The sequence below is a fragment of the Naegleria gruberi genome, assembly GCF_000004985.1.
Source record: "Naegleria gruberi genomic scaffold NAEGRscaffold_26, whole genome shotgun sequence".
Classification (NCBI taxonomy): domain Eukaryota; phylum Heterolobosea; class Eutetramitea; order Acrasida; family Naegleriidae; genus Naegleria; species Naegleria gruberi.
In genome coordinates, this window is record NW_003163301.1 from 338,179 (window position 1) to 360,348 (window position 22,170).

A 22,170-nucleotide genomic window follows, 5' to 3' on the forward strand; every position below is an offset into this window, starting at 1 on the left:
ATCAAGAGACACCAATTTACATGTACATTGCACCACCAATCAAAAGATTTGATGACCTATCTCAGACTTTGAAAGATGCAAATTTAATTCCAGCTTCAATTATCAATGTAGGATTAGATAGAAAGAATCCAAAGAGTGAATCATTTGAATCTCCAAAATTGAAAACAGATCTTTTGTCACAAGTCACAGATATTGAACTAGTTAGTGTTCCAAAGAATGAAAATGTTCCAACTCCAACCCCAACCACAACTAAAAGTGCTAAGAGTGAAAAGAATGTAAAGAACCTTCTCTCCAAATTAACAGGAAAGAGACATTAAATTCATGAACTTGTTATCTTTGTAAACTCCAATACAAATTCTCTTGAAAAAATGAAACGATTAGCCTCTTCGTACGATGGTGGTTCAGCTTCTCACCAAATCAAAAAGACAAAACTTGATGCTACTTTTACTATTGAAGCATTATGTAATGATTGTCTTGCAAATATTCTTTCCTACTTGGAATTTAAGGATCTTTTTTCTTGCTTACTTGTCTGTAAGGATTGGAGTGTTTTGCTAAGATCGGAACATGCAATACAACACTTTTTCATTTGTTTTAATTTGCAACAATTTTTCCTAGATAAATTTGAACAAAGAGATGAATGGTTTGTAAAATTGAGAACATGGATTACAGGCTTGTATCATTGTTTTGGATTGTCGTCCTATTGTGATGTTTTCAAAAATAGAGAGTTGATGAAAAGGCAACAATTTCAACCTTTTATCGACATTATTTCATTTGAGTATGCGAGTGATATTTGTATGAGCTTTGAGGTTACTGTTCATCTCGAACAAGAGGTATCATTGAGATTGAAATTTTGTCTCTCTTATACAGAAGATGAGTATGTTTATACAAATGTTGAATCGGGCAATTCAAAGTTTGATTGGAAAAAGTTTAATATTGATCCATCCAAGAAAAGTATAATTGTATTCAGATTTAATGGGAGTGAAGAGGAAGATACTGATTGTACTGTAGAGGAATATGAAAAGAATTCAGAGTTTTTTATGGCATTCTCAGAATATTTCCAATTTGAGGATTTATTTGAATTCTTAAAAAGGCATCTCAATTTTCAACCACGTAGAACTTATAATACAATGTTTGATTTTGCTGAGGATGAAGAGGTAAATTGTTGTGATTATACCTCTAATGAAGATCTAGATATTCGACATGAAATTTTAGAAATGCCAATACTAAGAGTGGCAGAATCATATAGACTTGAATGTTTGGATGTAATGATTAATGTAATTGAGAGGACATATTCTTACATGGTATCTAAAATGGAAACAACAGAAATTAAGGAGAATGAGATTGTAATTTCAAATGTTGTTGGGATTTCACATGTTGTTAGATTTAATAGGAATTACTTACGTAATATTCATACTGATTTCACACTAAAATTCAATGATAAGAGTTGGACATCTGATTTTCAAGTGAAAGAACATTTTTATTATGGACATGATGGATATGAAGGCAATCACCTATTTAAATTGACCGATTGTGAAACAGGTGAAGAAACATTCATTGGAGGATATACCTATGGTGTAAGAGAATTGGTAGTATGGGAATCTGACAGTATTGAACAATTGAAATCTATTGGACTTCCATTCGATAATGTTTTGGAATTTATAAGTAGAGTTATTGATAAGTTGCTCCCTCAATTGCCTTGTTATGATCCATTTAATGGAAAACCTACTTCTAATCAATCTCTATACTTGTATCTGAAAGGAACCTATGAAGAAAACTATTAAATTTACTTTCCACACAAAATTATGTCTTTATTAGGATTGACTCCATTCCCCTCGGGTTTGAAATCGATTCAACTCCGTTTCTGTATGTCACGGGAATTAGCAATAACGATTTATTTAAAAACAAAAAATGCCAATACAAAGACCTTACACATTTGCTAGTGGTACAGTTTGTGCTCTGACAGCCGCCATCCACACTTTCCTTGGTAGGTAAATGGTTTGAAATGAAATTGAACAATTTGATTATTAGGAGGACAAGATATAGTCACCCCTTTACTCAATTCTCACAATCAAGACAAATTAGAAACAGAACCTACTCTTGTATTGCATTCGTGTTGGCATCTAGTTACTGTTTCTCTGGTGGCTAACTCTGCTCTTTTAATTGCACATGGTTTAGGGCAAAAGAGTGTTTCTATTTTCGGGAGGGAGCTATTTGTTGTTTCTCCAGATGTTTGCAATTTTGTAAACAATTTAAATTTTCTAAATGGTTTAGTGTTCATAATTATTGGAGGAAGAGGATCAAAAAAGCAAAAAGACAACATTTGGAAGCGATTACTAGTTACACCTCAATGGATTCTATTCATGGCAATGTATTTCTTGGCTAAGGATATTTAAACACAACAAATAAAGAGGGTATTTCATTAAGGGAATTAATAGTTATTTCTTATTGATTTGATTCAAAATTCTATTTGCATTTTCATGTCCTGCCTCAGCTGCCTTTGTTATCCATTCAAGAGCTTTTCTATCGTTTCTTGGAGTACCCTTACCTTGAGCACACAAACATCCAACATTATATTGTGCATCGACATAGTCATTTTCAGCTGATTTCAGATACCATTCGTATGCCTTATCAAGGTCTTCCCTTTCTGCATAAATTGCTCCCACATTATATTGAGCTACTGGATTTTCTGAGACTTGAGAATACCATTCGAGTGATTTGTCCAAGTTTCTTTCAACCCCCATTCCCTCCTGATAGATGAAGCCAATATTAAAGATGGATTGTGGTGATTGTCCACTGTGAGCAGCATTCAGGAATAACTCCAAACTCTTCTTGTAATCTTTTTCTACGCCTAAACCAAATAAGTACATTTCTCCAAGAAATTCCTGAGCTAATGGATGACCCTGATTGCTTGCGTTATTCAAATGTTCAAGAGATTTTTCAGTATTTGTTTCAATACCATTACCATAGTGATACATGAGACCGAGTTGGAACTGTGATTCTGCATCTCCATTCTTTGTAAACCAATCAAATGCTTGTTTTGGATCCTTTTCAACACCTTGCCCATGTAAAAGCATGAATGCAACAGTAGATTGTGATTCAGGTACACCATTTTGAGCTGCTTTAGAATGCCATTCATAAGACTTGACATAATCTTGTTCACATCCGGTACCATAATAGTACATGAATCCTAATTGTTGCTGAGCTTTGGCATGTCCTATTTCGCCAGCTTTTGTAAAATTCTCAATTGCATTTTCAAAATTTTGACTTGTTCCTCTTCCATTATAAAAAGCTAATCCAACATTAAACAAAGCATCCCTAACTCCCTTCTTTGAAGATTTTAAATACCAGTCAAATGCCTTCTCCAACTCTCCTTTGCTTTCATAAATATATCCAAGATAACATTCAGCTTCCAAATAATTTAATTCATGTAATTTCTCAAAATATTCAAGTGATTTATCCAAATCTTGTGCGAATTCTTCTCCCAATCCAAGCAAGTACATATTTCCCAACATGAATAAAGCATCCACATTATTATCACGAGCTGATAGTTCAAATAATTCTTTGGCTTTCGGAATTTGATTCTGACGTAATAACAATAAACCTTGTTGATAGGCTTGGATATGATTTTGAATATTTTCATTATTCGCTTGTCCTGATTGATTATTATTCTTCTGATTGATGTGAAAGCTTCGGAGTGATGAAATTGTTTTTCCACAGGTAAAAGGTATCAAAAATCCATTCTTTCTATGATGATGGATTGAAAATATTGCCCTTGTGATCAATTTGTTCATTTTTTTAGTTTGAATTTTTGAACTTTTTTAAAAATTATAAATTTATTTACAATGATGAATTGATTTTTGGTAAATTACAATTAAAATATGAAAGAAATATCTGATAATGGTTTGCAGTTTGAACTTTTAAGAGATGATTTGAAATTGTCAGCTGTTGAGCCATCAAAAAGCTTGTCATCTCTGTAAAATATTGTGTGCATTCCTCCACAAGCAACTGAGTTAATGTGAAGATCTTGATGCTTACTAAAGTCAATTCTCTCAAATGTTGATAGCTTATTTAGGGATGAAATCACATTACCAGAATTTCTGAAACCTCTTCCAGTTCCAAACATTACATTTCTATTCTTTTTAGAAATAGCAATAGTGTAATTATCTCCCAAGAAAACATCCCCAATAAATGTATCATGAATGTAAACTTGTGTGAATTTGTAATATGTATTAATGGTTGGTAATCCAAGTTGTAGCTCAGAATTCTTTCCTGTCATGAACAATTCACCATCGACTGTCAATACAGCACTGTGCTTTTCACCACATACAACTTTTGCAATTCGTGAGGTAGAAGGTATGTCAATCTGCTTAAATTCATTGAGAATAACTACATCTTTACCTGCTCCAGCCATTCCATTTCTATTGGATCCGATAGCAAAGAGACGATCTCCCTTCTCATCGCTAACAACTATCAATGAATGATCTTCACCAAATGCCCATTGAGTAATCTTCTCTGATGGTTGAATAAACTTCTCCATTCCCTTCATTCTTCTAAAAATGTTAATATTATTGTTGTGATGTTGAGCTCTTTCAACACCCAACTCATCAAAATTATTCTTTCCAGTGCAATAGACATTTCCACTCTCACAAATCAAAGCAGTATGATCAAAACCACAAACAACCTTCGCAATAACTTCATCATTTCCATCATCTTGTTTTAATAGCTTTAAAGGAACTGGATTAGGAATTGTAACCTCAATCCAATTTTTCAATCCAGATTGGCCATTACAATTATCACCCCATGCAGATAACTTATTATCCTTAGACAAAGCCATTGTAAAATTAGAACCACATTCAATTGCTTTAATCGAACCTAAACATTTAAAATCCCTAATAACTTTCAAATCAAATGATTGCATTGTATTAATGGATTGAGCCAATTGTCCCGAATTATTAGACCCTGATGAGAGAATACAATATTGACTATCACTCTTACTATCCCTTCCCACTACAATGGTATGAAAGTATCCAGTACGAATACATTCAAGGGAGAAACCACTCGGGAGGGAAACTCTAGCCATCTGATCTAATTTTCTAATCATTGAATCACCAGTTGCTAACTGACCAAATTCATTATTACCAAATGAAAGAAAACAAGATCTTTGAGCATCTTGATTGTAGTGGCAGTTATTGCTTGAGGACATTTTTTTGTGTTTTCTTAGTTTCAAATTTGAGAACAGTGAACTCTTTGAAAATGTTGCGTATTTTACGAATGAACAATGAAATGTTGATGATTTTAAGATGATTGATTGTTGTAGAAACTTTCTGTTGAGTATGTTAGATGTGATGAGGAAAGATTGAACAATTTATTAAGGTTGTTGGCAATTGACTTGTTTGGTTAATTTAAACTTTGAAATGTCAACATCCAAAGATTTCCATCTTGACATGATATCTGTCAATAAATTAGTATTCAATGATGGTTGTCTAGCTAAAATCCAAGCATATTCAATATGATAAACTCCCAATATATTTACACATGAAAATACCATTGAATAAGTTTTGTAATCAGTGTCAACAACCCAATATGGACCGGCAAATGGTTGATGTCCAAATGAAACTAATAATTTGGCTGGATCTTGTTCTGGATGTGGACAATATGCTTCTCCAATTGCTTGCGAATATTGGCCATTGATATATTCTGAATTGGTGACAATAATTTTGGATGAATCTGATGGATTGATGGTATAGTTTGCTTTCGAACAAATACCATTCTTTTCGAATGATGAATCAAATCTGGCAATTTCATACCAAACACCTAAATAATTATCAAGCTTGAAATCTTGTTTAGTGTTAACTCTTTGACATTTTCCAAGTTGACCATTAACAGAACTGTTAAATAAATAAAAGATGTAAAAGATAATAAGAAGGATGGTGAGTGATCTCATTTCAATTTTTTTCAAATTGTTGGAATTTGTATTGCTGGAAATTAAACTTGAAATGATTCCATACTTGAAGATGGACAAAATCGTACTTTCTAAACAACGACACAATTTAAATTGCATTTTACAATGACAATTATTATTGGCCAATTATTACATTTCCTTTTACCTTTAGAATACATTCGTTATAGTTTACTGCAAATAATTTACTCAAAAATTCAAAATATTTTACAAAATCTCATTGTTGCTGTTTCGAACATAGAAATGCATTCCATCCCACTGAAATAAAATTAATTACCAGAGGTCTATATATCAGTGGAGTGACTATTAACACAAAAATGATTCAATAATTCATTACAAAAAAACAATCACTTACAAAAATAATTCAAAGTTTGTACAAAAGGCCAAAATCTAACACTCACAGAATAAGTGTCCACCAAATCTCTCTCAATCTTTGATTTTAACACACTAACTAAAGAATCACCTCTCAATCTCTGTTCATTAATAAAATCAGGTGTCTTTTCATCAGGATAATAATAATCAATTGTCGTATTCACAGAATAAAAAAAACTTGTAATAAATGGTGAATAAATTGTAATTTCAAATCCAACTCTTTTCAGTGTGGTAATGAATTTTTGTCGAGTGGTTGCATTATGTGCAATAGGAAAAACAACTTCCAATAATTTCAACCAATTATGAATAATAGGTCCAAGAAAACAACCATAAGCAAACATTTTACATGATCTAATAAGGGAATGATTATCGGAAGATGATGTCTTATTCACAATATTTTGAGTGATGGCATCTCCGAGTGATGTTATCACCCCACATGTTACAGATTTTGTTTTCACTGGATGTTCAATTAATAATTGTGAATAACCATGAATTAGTCGTTTGAACATTTTTTTCTTTCCGAAGATGACAAACAATTTTTGATTGACTCCAAAACACCGTACAATGGAATCACATAGCATATAAGAATCACCATCCAATGGATTTGCATTATCCATTTCTTCACCATTTTCACATTCAAAATTAATCACATTATTTCAATGTTGAATATTACGAAGTGCATTTTCTTTTGAAATATTGCTCCGCCGTAGTTGCGGATTCTCAAAATGGAACGTTTGTAAATCAATTAAGCTGGAATAGAGTGTTTTGAAATTTTAAAAAACCTTCTCTTTATGAAAGGCACTCTCTTAAGAGCTGTCCTTTTTTAAGCAAGTGTCTTCATTGTTTTTCACAAAGATGACAATAAGTTCCTAATGTAAATATATTCAAAAAGAAAGAATCTTCTCAATCTACTACTTCACCACCACCAATATAATTGATTAACAGTGCAATCACTACTTCATCAAATCATAAAAAAATGATTTTACTACACAAGAAACAACACTTGCTCCGAACAGTATTTTCCAACGCTTGTCATTCGAGGCACTTTCATACCTTTAATTCATCAGCATTCTCTCCATCCTCTCCATCATCCAATCAATTAAATTATTTAAATAACAACAATAATCAACAGGCCATATTCTCATCCTCATTCCTTGATTGTGGCAATGCTGTTGCTGCTGCTGATAATGATGACAAACAAGCCACGTGGAATTTTTCAATTCTCCATCACGATAATTCAACAAAAAAAATGTCCCAAGAAGCCCCACACCAATTTCATTTAATTGACGGTCAACAAATTTCTGATGAAATCAAACAAGAAATTGCCACAAGCATTAAGAATGTTGTAGAAAAACAAGAAAAGGATGGTGTTACTGATGTTAAAAAACCAGGTCTTGCTGTTATCCTTGTCGGAGAAAGAAAGGATTCACAAACCTATGTTTCAATGAAGAAGAAGACTTGTGTTGGATTGGGAATGAATAGTTTTGAAACTACTTTTGCTGATGCTGATAGTACCACTACTGAACAAGTTATTGAAGTTATTCAAAAGTACAATCAAGATGATAATGTGAACGGTATTTTAATTCAATTACCACTTCCAAAACACATTAATGAAGAACAAGTATTGTCATCTGTTAGCCTTGAAAAAGATGTTGATGGATTATCAGTTTATAATATTGGTAGATTAGCCATGCGTGGTAGAGAACCAACATTTATTCCATGTACACCTGCTGGATGTTTGGATTTAATTAAGAGAACTGCCAAGGTATTGAATAGAAAATTGGAAGGATCTAATGCTATTGTTATTGGTAGAAGTAATATTGTTGGTATTCCAATGTCTCTCCTCTTGTTGCACAAGTTGAACTGTTCTGTTCAAGTTGTTCACTCATATTCAAAGGATGTTCCACAAAAGGTTAAGGAAGCTGATATTGTAGTTGCTTGTTGTGGTCAAACTGAATTTGTTCAACCTGAATGGATTAAGCAAGGTGCTATTGTCATTGATGTTGGTATTAATGCTGTTGATGACAGTACAAAGAAGGTTGGTTACAGATTGGTTGGTGATGTCAAGTTCAATGATGATTTGAAGAAAGTTGCTGCTGCTGCAACTCCAGTTCCACGTGGTGTTGGTCCAATGACTATTGCCATGTTGATGAAGAATACTTTTGATAGCTTTAAGAGAAAGCATCCAGAACTCTTCCTGTAAATTAAAATTTTGTAAATATCCTAAATCAGAACTTTTCCTTTTTCAAATATTATCTCTTTTGGAAGGTATCTTAATTGACTAGAATACTTTTTTTGCAATATGACAATCCAATAAAAACTCATCTTTGGTAATAATAAAATTTACTCATTAATTATAGCACGAGATCTAAGATCATCATGATAATGAAACCAACAAAGAATCCAGCCAATCCTATTCTACTGGTCAACTTATAAAACTTTTGCTTTTTTCTTGGTACCAAAACATCAGGAGTTTTTTCAAAAATTTCCAATTGAGAAGTAGAATTTAAAGTACCTTCCTCTAATTTTGTTGCTGCAACAAGATCTGATTTAGGTTCAGATTCCTCACCAGAAGAATGATCATGTTTTGAAATAGTTTCAGGAATTAATTCACTCACAACTACAAAAATCATACAAGCACTAGCAAATGATAAGGCATATGGTAATATTGATTCAGATACAGTAACTAATCCAGATCCAATAAGACCTCCTAAAATTTCCACTAAAGCACTAGCACTTCCAATAAACTGAAGAGATATTCCAAATTAATGAACTATTTTTTAATACTTACAAATGATTTCCAATAACCTGCACCATCTCTAACAAGAGGAAGTGACACAGAAAGCCCTTCAGGAATATTTTGAATTCCAACACCCAAACTCAAACTGACAGCATTTGAAATTGAAATACCATTCTTATTTGTTTCGTTTGAAATAGATCCGAATGCAACTCCGACAACAATACCCTCTTTTGGAAATTGTTATGTTTTGAAAGAATTGAATACATACCTGGTAAATTGTGAATAGTCATGGATAACATTAAAAGGAATGATCTTCTAAATTTCACCAATAGTGAACTCAATTTACTCTTCCAATTTGCTTTCCTTTTAGGTGGAACTTCTGCTGCTTTTTCTTCAATTTTAATTTCAATATTGTTAGAATCTTTCATTTCAATTACAGATGTTGTTGATGTTACTTCTGTTAGAGACGCTGATGACATTATTGGTTCCACTGCTGCAGCCTCTTGTTCCTCCAATATCTGTAACTCCCTATCATATTGTTTCTTTTTCTTTTCAACAAAATCATTTAAATAATCAACTATTGATTGGAATAATGTCATAATTATAATGCAATTCCAATCTACTAACCTCCAATATCAAATATAATAAAGAATAAAATTCCAATTGTAAATCCTCCAAATACAGGTAACACTGAAATATATTCTCCATATTGTTTTTCACTCAATTCTAAAGAAATTTGGTCAATTCTGTCACTCTCAACTTACCTGCAGCAGGCAACAATAAACTGAAGAAAGAAGCTGCCAACATAATACCACCTCCCAATCCAAACAATAATTCCATCACTGTAGTATAAAACTTATTAGATCTCCCCGAACAACAAATAAAAAAGAAGCAAGCAGCTGCTCCCAATGTTGTGAACAACCAATTAATAGTAGTAAATATCACACCCAATCCGATCGGATGTATCGTCAATAGAAATGAATAAAATTCTGCCATATTATGTGTATCGGTGCCATTCGTTGTCTGATTCAATCCTGAATCCATCACCGAGTAAATTTGAGATAAATGATGAAACCTATTGTGGATCATTTTTTTTGTGTTTGTCGTTGAGAAGATTCTGTTGGTTTGTGGAGTGAAATGGAAATTGGCGTGTTTTTTGTAATATTCCAAAAGAATCCACAATGTGTGGCAAAAACAATAAGGAGTCCTTATACTTCTAATCTCATTGGAAGAGGATAACAACAAGCAGTTTGTGCACGTCTATGCTGTTGAAGCAGAATCGATTTCTAGTACAGCTTTGCTTTAAGTGAGCCGGAACAGAGAGTCACATCATCACGGCTAACAATTTTGGACCCTTTTGCATTTTCATCATCATTTTAGATTAAAATTCCATCCTTATTATTAAAGGGAAATTAATGTTCGTGTTGTATGTTGCAAGCGCAAATCCAAAGGCATCAAAATTTGCTAAGGAAATCAAACCATCATAATTATGTTCTTAGTGAGTTGGAATTGAAAATGTCATGAGATATAATTCCTTATTGTTTTTAATTTGCATTCATAACCTTGGGAGTGATGATTTTGTGATCATTGGTATGAGCCTTATCCAGAGATTTGCCACTACTGTGCAATATGGATCACTCGCAAATTTCGTCCGCCAAGCGATTTGACTAATTTGGGTATGATTCCCGGTTTACTTTTGTTCGTCATTATAAAACATCTTTGAACCAACAAAATCAATGTCTTTTTACTCTCCAAAAAAATTCTACAATCAGAATACATCTTTAAAAGTGAAGATTCTAGTGTCTATCTTCTCACTGTTCTGTAGAGTATTCATATCATCATCATTAGCTTCAAGGAAGTTATTGTCCTAATAGTTCTCTTTAATAGAACCATTTAGTTAGTACTTGGGAAAAAGCCTTTAGAAAATATTTTGCATATTGGACACGAAGAAGTAATTGCTATTATTATTCTGATATTTTCATCATTTACTGATTAAAACAACAATTGCTAGAGTCTAGCTGAAACTATTAGTAGTAGTAACAGAGGAAAACACCACTCATCATCCAATAGTTCTACCACCCTAAAAGTAAAAGATAGCACTCATCAAAGTCTTCCAAAAGAGTATTGCTGCTATTGGTCCATAATACTTTTCTAATTGTAAGTATTTTAAATCTAATGAATTGATTGAATTTGTTTTTCTTGCGAACACAACCATCCTTTGAATGATCTATACTTGGATATCGATATATACCAAACCAAACAACTCAACTGCAATATTTGGAACAACAATTTCAACATACAATGCTAATATCACGATGACTATCATAAATTACATCATCATCGCGTTGTTGTTATTATTGATAATCATCTATTAATTGTTAAACATCATCAACATGTCCCTCCGTTAAATAATGCCACGAAATGGTTTTCGTTTTGTGTCTTTATCAGGATTAATTTGGAAAAGAACACAAAAAAAAAGAATCACAAACGCTCATTATTAACACTCCCAAAACAGCAAGAACAAGCACTATCGTGAACAACAGTTGACGTGAAGTTGAAATTGCCTCTTATCAGATATATTGGCTACCATCATCAAATACCAATTTTTATTCTTGTTGGAATTTTACTTATCAACAATATTGTGTATTTTAATAGCGTTCTACTTTGTACTATTTACATTCTTGTTTGTTGTAACATTTACTATCATCAAACAAGCAGATTAATTTATATTAATAATTTTGCAAGCACTTGTGGCTGAAACTAATACTTCTGTCTAGTACAGTTTTGAACGATCGTTCTATATTTTGAAACAAATGCATCACCCTCTACCTCCTCTTCACTCTGCGACCTCCTATTTACAACAACATGGTGGTCATCATCAGGCGCCACCATCTCCAAGTACACCATCCTCCTATCATCATCCCCAACATGGCTATTATAACAGCAACAGCAGTAGTAACAATTATCAGAGTGCATATCATCATTCTCCACACCATCATCACTCTTCTGCTGTTAATAGCTCAATGAATGGAGGTTCATCTTCGGTCATTTATCATTCCTCTTCATCTTCGCTCTATGGATCAGATTTGGTTTCAGGTGCATCTAGCAGCAATAACAATGCAGCATATCACCATTCTCCACACCATCTCTCACACCACCAATCAACTCCAACTTCTCACCATTCCCATTACCATCAAAACTCGTATACCAACAATAACTATCATAATGCAACCACTACCAGTTCACAGCCATCCTACAATTATGGCAATACCCAAGACCATTCATACAATTATCAAACAGGCAATAACTATTCATCTTATAATAATACTAGTGTACCAATATCTAACAGTAACAATGTTCAAACTCCTACTAGGAGAACAACCTATGAAGAAAATACTCCTGTTACAGTGATATCTTCAGATGAAGAAGACTCACAATATAAAACAATGAAAACTAGTACTAGTACACCTAATCTATCAAAATCAACACACCACTATGGTTTACAATCACCAAATTTTCAATCTACACCACCTAGTACTAATTATGCACACGATTTAAATTCTCCGTCATCATCTGCACATCAACAGCAGCAGTATCAAACTACCTATCCATCTAGTAACAATACATCCTCTTCATATTATCAACATTCAGGAGGAGGAAATACAGGTGGACCACCAGGTTCGTTGGAAGATAAGTTTTTGTCGATGAGGTCATCTATCATGGTAATACCAAATTCTTCTAGAAGATCGCCTTCACCTCCACTACCTTCACCAAGATTGGCTAATGAACATCCATCAACACCATCTTCTTCTGTTGCTAATGCAACAACACCTTCCTCTTATACCCAACCTTTGGCTACCTCCACACCACCATCAACGTATGCAGAACCATCTAAACCTGCATTTAGTGAACCTCTCAAAACAAATTCAAGGAAAGCACTGGATGAAATGATGATGAGGTTACAGAGGGAAAAGGAATCTCTTCAGCAGTTCAGAACAACATCAGATTATAGCTATCCTTCCAGTTACCCTTCCACAACTGCTACAACCTATAACGCACCTCCTACATATTCACATGATTCATATAATTATACCAATTCATCAACATATCCATCTCCTCACTATTCCAGTTACGCTTCCAAGTACGATGAGAGGTACAGAGGTAATTCATATTATCAAGATGAGTATAATACTCCAACACCTCCACATAGTTCACATTCTTATCACTCTCCATATGTTTCTGATCCATATTATAGAAATCCTAAATATCCTCCAATGTACGCACAAAGTAGTGAAACCATCTCAGATGATGCTCATAATGTGAGGTCAACATCTCCTACTAATCACATAAATGGAGCTAGTGATAAGAAGAAACATCATGTACCACCTCCAAACAATACTAGTAGTGGCAACAGGAAAAAACCACCAACAGTTACAAAGAAACCTAAACACAAAATTCCTCCACCTCCAAGTTCAACTGCAAATGTTCCTCTACCAACCCCAAATTCCAATACACCAACAGGTTCTGATAAAAAAATCAAGCTGCCACCAAAACCAAAAAGAAAAGATTCAGAACCTCTAGATAACAATGAGAAAAGTCCAAAGACTAATTTGAACCTTAGAGTTAGAACAAGCAAACAAAAGAAAAGACAGCAAGATGCTGTTAGAATGTTGAAACAGGACGATAGTGACAATGAGATTATTGAAATGGAAGATGAAAAACAAGACACATACCAACCAAAATCCACTAAAAGTGATGACGATAAATCTAAGGATGTAGAACTTGACGAAAAAGAAAATGAGATTGGTGACAACTTTGTTTTTTCACGTTCCTCCATGCTTTTACTTTCTGATGCAGCTGATATGACAACCAAATGTACCGACTATATCAATTATGAACTTGAGAAGAAGGGATTGTCTATTGAGTTAACATCTGAAGAGCAAGAAATTATTGATCTAGCAGTGTATAACATTGTTACTGAATCCAAAAAACCAAACTTTGTCAAAACTCCAGTTGCCTCAACCAGAAAACCGCACAAAAAATTCCTTAAATTTTCTGCAGACAATATTAACTCATCAATAACTGTCAATGATTCAGGAGAGTCAATCAAAAAAGGTTTATTGAAGAAAGGACCTGGACTTGATGTTTATGAAATCGTTTGTGCTGCTAAACTTGACAAAATTAATGAGGATGATATCAAGAAAGAATGCGAAGGCAATCACATGCTTGGCGAAGTAGAATATAGTGACAGTGAAGACGAACCAAAGGGTGTTAATTTGAGATCTGATAATACTGGCCTTAAATCTATTTTGGGTTTAATTGAAAATGGTGCAGCATCAACTCTAAAATCTAATGAATCTCTATTCAGTGCTAACATTGAAAAGGTTTTGGAAATGTATTCCTTAAAGAGGAAATCTATTACAAAAGACGTCAAGCTTTTTGAAAAACTTAAACCTGCAAACTTGTACACCACAACTGGTGAACCAAGAGTTGAGCCATCACCAAAAAAGAAATCTTCACCAAAACGATCAGCTCCAGAACCTAAGAAAAAGGAAGATGATCAAAAATCTAAAAAGAGAAAATTTGATGTGTTAAAGAAATATAACACCAGAAATGGAAGTAAAGATTAATTTATTGTAATATGGTGATATGATTTTCATAGGCTTGCTTCAAAATTCGAATTTCTCTCGATTCTCACCTACAAGAAAGACCAAATTTCATTCTTAAAAAAACTTATCATGCCTCCTGCAAAGAGAACATCACGGAGGTTCGAAGTTTCTTCCTCTTCAAATAAGAAAACAAGCCTTGGAAAGAATCAGAAGAAACAAGCAATTACTGCACCATCTTCTCCACCTCTCAATAGACCGAAAAGGTCCATCGAAAGAGTAAATTATGAGTTTCACAAGGGTGTTCCTTCTGATGATTCAACAGATTCAGATTATGAAGAAGAATCTGATGAATCATCAGACCACTATCCATCATCATGCACTCGGATAACTAAGTCTTCTAATACTGGTTCCAATAGTAAAAGGAAGAAGAGAAATTCTGTTACTTCCAGTGATGAAAGGGAAATTATCATTATTTCATCTAGTGATGAATCAGATCAAGAATCAAAAACTCTCACAAGTAAAAATCCAGAAGAAGAATCTGAATAAGAATTGAGGAGGAAGATTACAGTTTAGAATAAAGGGAAGTTTGATTTATTGTGTAAATATTTGCTTGTAATTTCTCTTGAGCTTATCCAAAAACGAAGAACTTTCTTTACCACATGGATTGACCGAGATACAAAATTCATTCAGTTTTTGTTCTGATGTTTCAATATTTCGTTTTGTGTCCATAATAAGGACATCACCATTTTGAAGTACATCTCCGATTCGCTTTGAAATATCCAAAGTAGAAATTCCATTATTAATTTTGTAAATGGAGAGTCTATCTTCTGGGGCAGTATTGAGATTATTATTTACATTCTTTATCTTTGCATAATCTGCCAAAATATCTAGTGTTTTACCAATTGACCACATTTTGCTTAATTTCATTGGTATTCCATTTGGTTGATTAAGTGTTAAATATACAGTTGTTTTGATGGAATCTGCATCATCTAGTGTCTTATTTTTCAATGGTACAATATATGTAGAAGGAAGAGAGGCATTACTTGAGGACGTATTACCTGTCGATGAAGATTTGACAGCTGGGATATTACTGAGCTTTGAATTATTTACATTGGTTCTTTCTTGATGAAGTTTCTTTAAAAGAGCATTTGGTTCCTTTTTCTTTTCAATTTTGATTTCCTTATGTTGATGTTTGTGAGTACATTGATGATCATCAGCATGTCTATGATCTGAACAGAATGATTTCAAACATAAGTTACAATTGACCATTTGATCCTCTTTACAATCATGAAATGCACAACAATTCTTTACACTCTCAACTTTACAACCATTTCTAATATGTCTCTCAATGACAATATTATTATCCTCATGTGGGAATCTCTTTGGCACAAGAGCCTGACACAAAGGACAGGTAGGAATGTGAGACTTTTTCAATTCCTCATCAATATTATAAACACACTGATGGGAGGCACATTCACGATGTTCCGAACAAAAATGTTTCTTACAATGAGTACAAGTGAAGGGTAAAAAGTCTTTTTGTCTACAAGTCTCCACACAACAATGTTTGCCAAGGTCAAAGAATTCAGTCATTTCTTTTTGTTTTTAAATTCCTGAAAAACAACGCTGTTTGATGTTCTATTAATACATAATTAATTTTCTCAACGTTTCCTTGTTGCCTTACAAGTTGAACAGGTAACAAACATTTAAAAATAGAATTTGTGTTCCACTTCCGAAACAACAAAAAATGATTTGTGCTAGCGCTATTACACTTCCGAAGTCAATAATTTGTGCGTGCTTGAGTTTTGCATTTGGATTGAATGAGGAGGAATTGAGAATTGTGGATGGCTTTCATATCGTCTATTGTTTACACTGAATTGTTCAATAAACATTTAAGATATTATTCCTTAAAAGGTTCAAAAAAACATTTATATTTGAAGAATTGACTTTTTCAATTCTTTCCAATTTCTTATAAATTTACCTTCTCTGCTTCTTTCATAATCCAATAACAAATTTGAAACAAAAATGAAAAGAACTTGTTTGGTAGCGCTCTTCTTCTTCCTTGGCTTATTATCTTTTGCATTGGGACAATACAATAATGCATATGGAGGTGCCTATGGATACAATGGAGGTGCTGGTAAGTGCTTTTAAGATTTTCGATTAATTGATTCAAAATCATGTAATTTTAATGAGATTAGGTTCAAACTATGGAGTGGCAGGTGGAAATTACAATCAATATGCACAAAATACTCAAGCTTATTCTAATCAAATAAGTGCAATTTCCTATAATCCATATAGTAGTTATGGTTCTTATTATAATGGACCATACAGTTATGGTAATAATTATGGTTCTGCCTATTCAATGCCTTATTATGGAGTCCCATACTATGGAGGATACTATCCATATAGATATTGGTAAATAATTCGTGATTTGAATAAATGTTGTGTGTGAATATTTTGTAAACGATTAAATTCTCAAAAAAAATGCTCAACAAGTAAAGAATAACCAATCGGATCATGCAACAAGACAAAGATAACAAGAAAGATAATCAACAACCAATTGATTTTCAAAAAATTAGAGAAAAAATTGATGAAATTCCGCAAGATGTTTTCTATCAAGTGAATGATGATATTGATGAAGATTTAATTAGGAAAAAAATTGAAAAGGACGCTGAACAAATTGCTAATCAGAAAATTAAATTAATGTTAAAGAAATTGGAGGAAATTCAATTTGATTCAATTAAAAAGTATTATAAGGAAAAACCAATTTTAGAAGAGGAAAGAAGAAGAGCAGAGTTGGAAAAACAACAAGAATTATTTTACAAACAAGAGAGAGAAAGGTTACTAAAACAACAAGAGGAAGAGGAAAAGAAAAAAAATGAAGAGTTGAAGATAAAAAAGGAGAAGGATTTTATGCATTACAAGAATTATATTGATAATCTTCATGATGAAATTGGCAGGTTAACAAGTAATATTATTGAAAATCCAACAGCTCCTTCGCTGATTGACCTGTATGATAAAAAGAATGATCACCCCTTTACTGCCCAAATACTGCATCAATTTGAAATGGAAGGAATTATTGAAAATCCTACACTCAAACAAGAGCAGGATGATGATAGTATAATCAACTCTAGATTTGCTGAACAAAAAAGAAGAGAGGCAATGTTATTGAACCATTCTGAAGAAACTGCCCAAAAGAAGGAAGAAAGAGAAATTGATCTTAATCCTCTCAAGCAGACTTTGTAAGTTTTCAATTTTACAAATTTAATATTGAAAATTATTTCAGAAGCAAGTATGGCATTAAGGGTTTGAACGAATATTTAGATAAGACAATTGAAGAGAAAACCAGAGCGTTCAAATTAGCAGAAGAAGAAATGCGAATGAATGAACTTCTTTTCATATTGAACATGTTGAAGGGTGGAAAAAAATTGAATAAGAATTGGATTTCACAAGTTTCTTCAAATAGTGAAACATGGATAGAATTCTTTTCTAAAAATTATCAATCCAAAGAGGAGAAATTAATTTCTACAAATCTAGTGCCAGAACAAGATCAAACGATATTGAGTCAGGAGCAACTAGCGTCCCAAAAAGAAAAAAGAATGTACCAATTCAATAACCCCCTATTCACAGAGGAGAGCGTGACTAATTTTGTTAGGGCTTCAAAATTATAAAGGAAAGTGTATTAAGAAAACCATACCATTGATGCATCAATTATCTCAATATGAAGGGAGATAGTTCAGTGGTAGAACATGGGATTGTGGTTCCTAAGATCAGGGTTCGATTCCCTGTCTTCCTACACCTTTTTAACAGCGTAATTTTGAATATGGTTGGTAAATAAGATTTGCTTGAATACTTAGTTGCGTCTAGACTACATTAACCACAAATTGTTTTTATTGGTCCAAAATCAAGTTTGACTAATCTTTATAATAAATTCACAGATACTGTAACTCATTCCTATCTTGATTCTTCAGAATTAGTAAATATAGGTTCTCTCTTATTGTACTTTATATTAATTAGATTGTAAAATGAGATAAAACAATTTTGCCAATTTTCTTTCTTCATTGACTAGGATTACTCGTCTGTTACGTTATTAATAAAATTTAGACCAATAACGGTTCCAAACTAATTAACTATCTGAATACATGTTCCTTTTATCTGCATAGACCTATAGCCAATGAATATATCAAACAACTAACAAACGAAGACCTTAACATCTCCATTCTAATCCAACTCAAATTGTTGAATGCTTCAAAAAAGAACAACTTGAAAAGATAACAGTAACAAAACAACTACTTGATGTTTAACCTTTTCATTGTAAAGTCTTTCATCAAACAACAAATAGATGTGAAAGTTGATAATCAACAATCAATACCTCACTTTTTTTTAAAATTCTTTAGTGGTGATTTTTTAAAATATCCAAAAATGAACCCGATTAACCGCTTGTGGCCTCTATCAAATTTTTTAGGCGCCATCTCGAACAAATAAGTCACTGACAAAGGAGGTTGTGCCATCAAATTCGCCTTATAAAGCTCTTATTAAGTTTGTTAGAATTTGTTGAGGTAAAATTTGATTCTTTAGTTTGATCCAAGAAGCTTGTTGAAGTACGTCCCCGTTGTTGTAATTCACTATAAAACGCTACTGGTTAGCTTCTAAAAAAAAGCACACAACAACAACAAATATAAACCTTAACAATGCACAACAACTCTATTCACGAATATTTCCACGGTGTTCAATTGGCCGAATTGATTCCTGCTGGTCAAAAGCTCGTCGTCTTGAAGGAAGATGAAACCCTCCAAGAAGTTGTTAATCAATTGTCTACCCACCATCTCTTGGCTGCTCCCGTTGTTGATAAGCAAGGAAAGTTGGTCGGTATGCTCTCAATGCTCGACATTGTTCAATTCATTGTTGCTTCCTCACCAGAAAATGTTGATTTCAAGAATTGGCAAGAACTCGAAATCTCAGGAAGATGTATTAACTTGCAAACTGTTAAGCACGTTATGGGATTCTCTGCTAGAGATCAATACATGCCATTGAAGAGCAATCTCCCAGCCACTATGGCTATTGAATTGTTCGCCAAGGGTGTCCACAGAGCTATTGTAGAAGAAGACGTCACCACTGATAAATATATTGGTACTTTGTCTCAAACTGATATCCTCAAGAGATTGGCTGAACACCTCCACATGGGTAAGATGAAGCAATTGGGTGAACAATTGGTTAAGGATTTAGGTTTGGGTTTGGCTAAGCCAGTTACCATTGACGGAAGTGAAAATGTTTTGCACGCCATGAAGGAATTGGCTAAGGCTAATGTTTCTGCTCTCCCAGTTGTTGATCACCACGGTCACTTAGTTGGTAACTTCTCTGCTTCCGATTTGAGAGGTTTCTACTTGGACAGAATTCCACACTTTGAACTTACCACTCGTACCTTCTTGGAAAAGTACTCACCAAAGTCTTTGGTTCCATTCTTTGTTGAATTGGATGGTTTGAAGTTTGTTGATTTGGTCAAGAAGTTGACTCACCCAGAAATTCATGATGTTATCCACTCTCAAACTGTTAAGGTTGACCATTCCATGCACAGAGTTTGGGTTGTTTCTGATGAAAGAAAGGTTGTTGGTGTTATCACTCTCACTGATATCATGAAGGTTATTATTGACCATGTTGAAATGGACTAAATTAATTATTCTAACTTATTGGTGGAATTTATTTTACTAAATTATCGAGAAATTTTACCTTAATAAAAATAAAAAAAATTCATAAAATAGTAATTTGGAACAAATTTTGCAGAGCTGGTTGATACAAGTTTTTGATTTGACATTTAATGTACTAACTGTATTTTAAATTTCACAATTCCATCATAATCAATATTGACCAGTTTGATTCTCAATTTCTTTTCTCCAATTCTATGATAGAAAATTCTATCCTCAAACAATTCTACAGATGGACTAATTTCTCCAAATAATTGAAGAACTCTATTGGATGCATCCTTTCTTACTTGTATGTCAGCTTCAATGCTTTCAAACACCTGATCACATCCGGCAGCCAATACTTCTAAAGTAACATTTTTTAGATGAGGAATACCTTCGAATAGTTGTGTGAGAGTAAGCTCTTCTAATTCAGAGTCAAGAAGGTACAAAGTTTCAAGATTTGGAAACTTTTTGTTTGCCAATTCAACAAATCCTTGCTCAACATTTTCATCATTGTCCCGTTCTTCCTCTTCTTGATGTTCCTCGTCCTCAGCTTCATTCTTAATGTAGCCAAATCTTGCCCATGTTAATCCTTTAAGTTTAGGGAATAATTCTTTTAAAACTCCATCATCATCACAGCCACTAAACTCATCAAAATTGAAATCAAACTTTTTAAGTTTTGTCAACTTGTCAAGATCTAATAAGTGTTCACCATAAGGTAACCCGTCAAATAGGTTAAGAGACTCAAGGCTATGTAGTTGATTAGTAATAATTGGAAGATTATCTGATTCATTCAAATAACGCTCTCCAAAAGTGAGGTCACTAAGTTTTTTACAATGTTCTACAAGTCCTAAAAACACAGCATTTTCATATGCCATGCAATATCCCATTTTCAACTTTCTCAAATTTGGTGCATGCTTGAATAAACTCACTAGTGTAGTAGAACTAAATGATTCATTTCCACTAACAACATCAAAATATTCCAAATTTTCTAGAATAGGGAAAGAATCTCCAATTTCATATTCGCCTAAATCAATTCTAAGTTTCTTTAATTTGGGCATGCCAGTAAAAATACAATCTAAAATCTTGTTTGGAAATAGACTACCAAAGATTAATATTTCCAATTCTTTCAATCTAGAGATCCATTCAGTAAAAACATCCAATTGTTCTTCATCCCTTAAAAAAACAATAAATGAATTTGCCAATCTCAATTCTTTCAACCCATCAAAAACACCAGAACTAATACATCTCTTGAAAAATTCACTTGTTAATTCGAAACTCAATGACTCATTATATTCATCAATAGAGCCCAAATGCAAAACTTTACATCCATTCTTTGGTGAAACATTGATAATGTAATCGAGCAATCTATTCAAATAATCCCTATCGAACTTTCTAATTTTGAGAAAGGAACTTGTAGGATACCCATCTTTCACTGCAATGCTAACTCTTTCATAAACTAAACTCTTTCCTTCACCACCTCCCAAAATATTGTAAAACATTTTACAAACTGGCATTACATTTGGCAGCAATTCCCTAGTTGCTTCAAGATATGTAAACACATGAGCCCAAACATCAGAAACAATCCTTCCAACAGGTTCATGATTAGATTTCAACATGATCAACGATTCCGACTTGTAAGTTTTGCTGATCTTGTTATTTTCTTCAATAGTTTCAAGTTGTCGTTTCATTTTTTTTGGGTTTGTGTTTTCAAAATAATTTTGGCGCCAAACAATAAAACTAACTCCGACGGTAAACTGATTTTAACGTGTTACCTCTTGGAGTAATCCAATTATTCAATGATTTTCAAAG

General features: G+C 33.2%; 13 protein-coding genes and 1 non-coding gene across 14 annotated transcripts in view; 7 read left to right on the plus strand and 7 right to left on the minus strand.

The window, feature by feature from the left end:
• Window positions 1-1,781, plus strand: part of NAEGRDRAFT_79915 (uncharacterized protein) — a gene marked incomplete at both ends in the record, with an annotated part of 2,550 nt that extends 769 nt beyond the window's left edge. The window contains 2 exons of the mRNA XM_002676720.1: window positions 66-264; window positions 382-1,781. Coding sequence (XP_002676766.1) covers window positions 66-264; window positions 382-1,781 — 1,599 coding nt within the window. The remainder of the gene's footprint in view (window positions 1-65; window positions 265-381) is intronic.
• Window positions 1,782-2,435: 654 nt separating this feature from the next.
• Window positions 2,436-3,791, minus strand: NAEGRDRAFT_49412 (uncharacterized protein; the record flags this gene model as incomplete). The annotated part of the gene is made up of 1 exon (XM_002676812.1): window positions 2,436-3,791. The coding sequence occupies one exon, from the start codon at window positions 3,789-3,791 to the stop codon at window positions 2,436-2,438; it is 1,356 nt and encodes a 451-aa protein (XP_002676858.1).
• An 80-nt stretch (window positions 3,792-3,871) lies between these two features.
• On the minus strand, window positions 3,872-5,203 carry NAEGRDRAFT_49413 (uncharacterized protein; the record flags this gene model as incomplete). Its single annotated transcript, XM_002676813.1, has 1 exon — window positions 3,872-5,203. The coding sequence occupies one exon, from the start codon at window positions 5,201-5,203 to the stop codon at window positions 3,872-3,874; it is 1,332 nt and encodes a 443-aa protein (XP_002676859.1).
• A 165-nt stretch (window positions 5,204-5,368) lies between these two features.
• On the minus strand, window positions 5,369-5,944 carry NAEGRDRAFT_68087 (uncharacterized protein; the record flags this gene model as incomplete). Its single annotated transcript, XM_002676814.1, has 1 exon — window positions 5,369-5,944. The coding sequence occupies one exon, from the start codon at window positions 5,942-5,944 to the stop codon at window positions 5,369-5,371; it is 576 nt and encodes a 191-aa protein (XP_002676860.1).
• Window positions 5,945-5,957: 13 nt separating this feature from the next.
• NAEGRDRAFT_79916 (uncharacterized protein) lies at window positions 5,958-6,845 on the minus strand. The gene is made up of 2 exons (XM_002676815.1): window positions 6,315-6,845; window positions 5,958-6,262 (listed from the first exon to the last, which is right to left on the minus strand). Exons 1-2 carry the CDS (start codon window positions 6,838-6,840, stop codon window positions 6,177-6,179), a joined length of 612 nt encoding a protein of 203 aa, XP_002676861.1. The 5' UTR covers window positions 6,841-6,845; the 3' UTR covers window positions 5,958-6,176.
• A 732-nt stretch (window positions 6,846-7,577) lies between these two features.
• On the plus strand, window positions 7,578-8,556 carry NAEGRDRAFT_55789 (uncharacterized protein). Its single transcript, XM_002676721.1, has one exon. The coding sequence runs from the start codon at window positions 7,581-7,583 to the stop codon at window positions 8,532-8,534; it is 954 nt and encodes a 317-aa protein (XP_002676767.1). The 5' UTR covers window positions 7,578-7,580; the 3' UTR covers window positions 8,535-8,556.
• Window positions 8,557-8,663: 107 nt separating this feature from the next.
• Window positions 8,664-10,219, minus strand: NAEGRDRAFT_79918 (uncharacterized protein). Its single transcript, XM_002676816.1, has 5 exons — window positions 9,836-10,219; window positions 9,699-9,797; window positions 9,340-9,648; window positions 9,123-9,298; window positions 8,664-9,078 (listed from the first exon to the last, which is right to left on the minus strand). Exons 1-5 carry the CDS (start codon window positions 10,158-10,160, stop codon window positions 8,686-8,688), a joined length of 1,302 nt encoding a protein of 433 aa, XP_002676862.1. The 5' UTR covers window positions 10,161-10,219; the 3' UTR covers window positions 8,664-8,685.
• Window positions 10,220-11,884: 1,665 nt separating this feature from the next.
• Window positions 11,885-15,226, plus strand: NAEGRDRAFT_58167 (uncharacterized protein; the record flags this gene model as incomplete). Its single annotated transcript, XM_002676722.1, has 2 exons — window positions 11,885-14,690; window positions 15,003-15,226. 2 exons carry the CDS (start codon window positions 11,885-11,887, stop codon window positions 15,224-15,226), a joined length of 3,030 nt encoding a protein of 1,009 aa, XP_002676768.1.
• A 654-nt stretch (window positions 15,227-15,880) lies between these two features.
• On the minus strand, window positions 15,881-16,270 carry NAEGRDRAFT_33894 (uncharacterized protein; the record flags this gene model as incomplete). Its single annotated transcript, XM_002676817.1, has 1 exon — window positions 15,881-16,270. A coding segment is annotated over one exon (390 nt), but the record flags the coding sequence as incomplete, so codon positions are not given.
• Window positions 16,271-16,702: 432 nt separating this feature from the next.
• On the plus strand, window positions 16,703-17,096 carry NAEGRDRAFT_68093 (uncharacterized protein; the record flags this gene model as incomplete). The annotated part of the gene is made up of 2 exons (XM_002676723.1): window positions 16,703-16,814; window positions 16,876-17,096. 2 exons carry the CDS (start codon window positions 16,703-16,705, stop codon window positions 17,094-17,096), a joined length of 333 nt encoding a protein of 110 aa, XP_002676769.1.
• A 98-nt stretch (window positions 17,097-17,194) lies between these two features.
• On the plus strand, window positions 17,195-18,348 carry NAEGRDRAFT_68094 (uncharacterized protein; the record flags this gene model as incomplete). The annotated part of the gene is made up of 2 exons (XM_002676724.1): window positions 17,195-17,919; window positions 17,964-18,348. The coding sequence occupies 2 exons, from the start codon at window positions 17,195-17,197 to the stop codon at window positions 18,346-18,348; spliced, it is 1,110 nt and encodes a 369-aa protein (XP_002676770.1).
• Window positions 18,349-18,402: 54 nt separating this feature from the next.
• NAEGRDRAFT_t342 lies at window positions 18,403-18,473 on the plus strand. The gene has a single exon. It is a non-coding gene; the product is annotated as a tRNA-His (tRNA).
• Window positions 18,474-19,328: 855 nt separating this feature from the next.
• Window positions 19,329-20,429, plus strand: NAEGRDRAFT_56185 (uncharacterized protein). Its single transcript, XM_002676725.1, has one exon. The coding sequence runs from the start codon at window positions 19,369-19,371 to the stop codon at window positions 20,344-20,346; it is 978 nt and encodes a 325-aa protein (XP_002676771.1). The 5' UTR covers window positions 19,329-19,368; the 3' UTR covers window positions 20,347-20,429.
• Window positions 20,430-20,489: 60 nt separating this feature from the next.
• On the minus strand, window positions 20,490-22,049 carry NAEGRDRAFT_49419 (uncharacterized protein; the record flags this gene model as incomplete). Its single annotated transcript, XM_002676818.1, has 1 exon — window positions 20,490-22,049. The coding sequence occupies one exon, from the start codon at window positions 22,047-22,049 to the stop codon at window positions 20,490-20,492; it is 1,560 nt and encodes a 519-aa protein (XP_002676864.1).
• Between the last annotated feature and the right edge of the window lie 121 nt (window positions 22,050-22,170).

Coding starts and splice junctions, on each gene's coding strand:
- NAEGRDRAFT_79916 (XM_002676815.1), bottom strand. CDS start 6,840: ATGTTCAAACGACTAATTCATGGTTATTCACAATTATTAATTGAACAT. Junction 6,263..6,314: donor ACAAACTTTGAATTATTTTT/GTAAGTGATTGT, acceptor TTGTGTTAATAG/TCACTCCACTGATATATAGA.
- NAEGRDRAFT_55789 (XM_002676721.1), top strand. CDS start 7,581: ATGTCCCAAGAAGCCCCACACCAATTTCATTTAATTGACGGTCAACAA.
- NAEGRDRAFT_79918 (XM_002676816.1), bottom strand. CDS start 10,160: ATGATCCACAATAGGTTTCATCATTTATCTCAAATTTACTCGGTGATG. Junction 9,798..9,835: donor TTTATTGTTGCCTGCTGCAG/GTAAGTTGAGAG, acceptor AAATTTCTTTAG/AATTGAGTGAAAAACAATAT. Junction 9,299..9,339: donor GACTATTCACAATTTACCAG/GTATGTATTCAA, acceptor AATTTCCAAAAG/AGGGTATTGTTGTCGGAGTT.
- NAEGRDRAFT_56185 (XM_002676725.1), top strand. CDS start 19,369: ATGCACAACAACTCTATTCACGAATATTTCCACGGTGTTCAATTGGCC.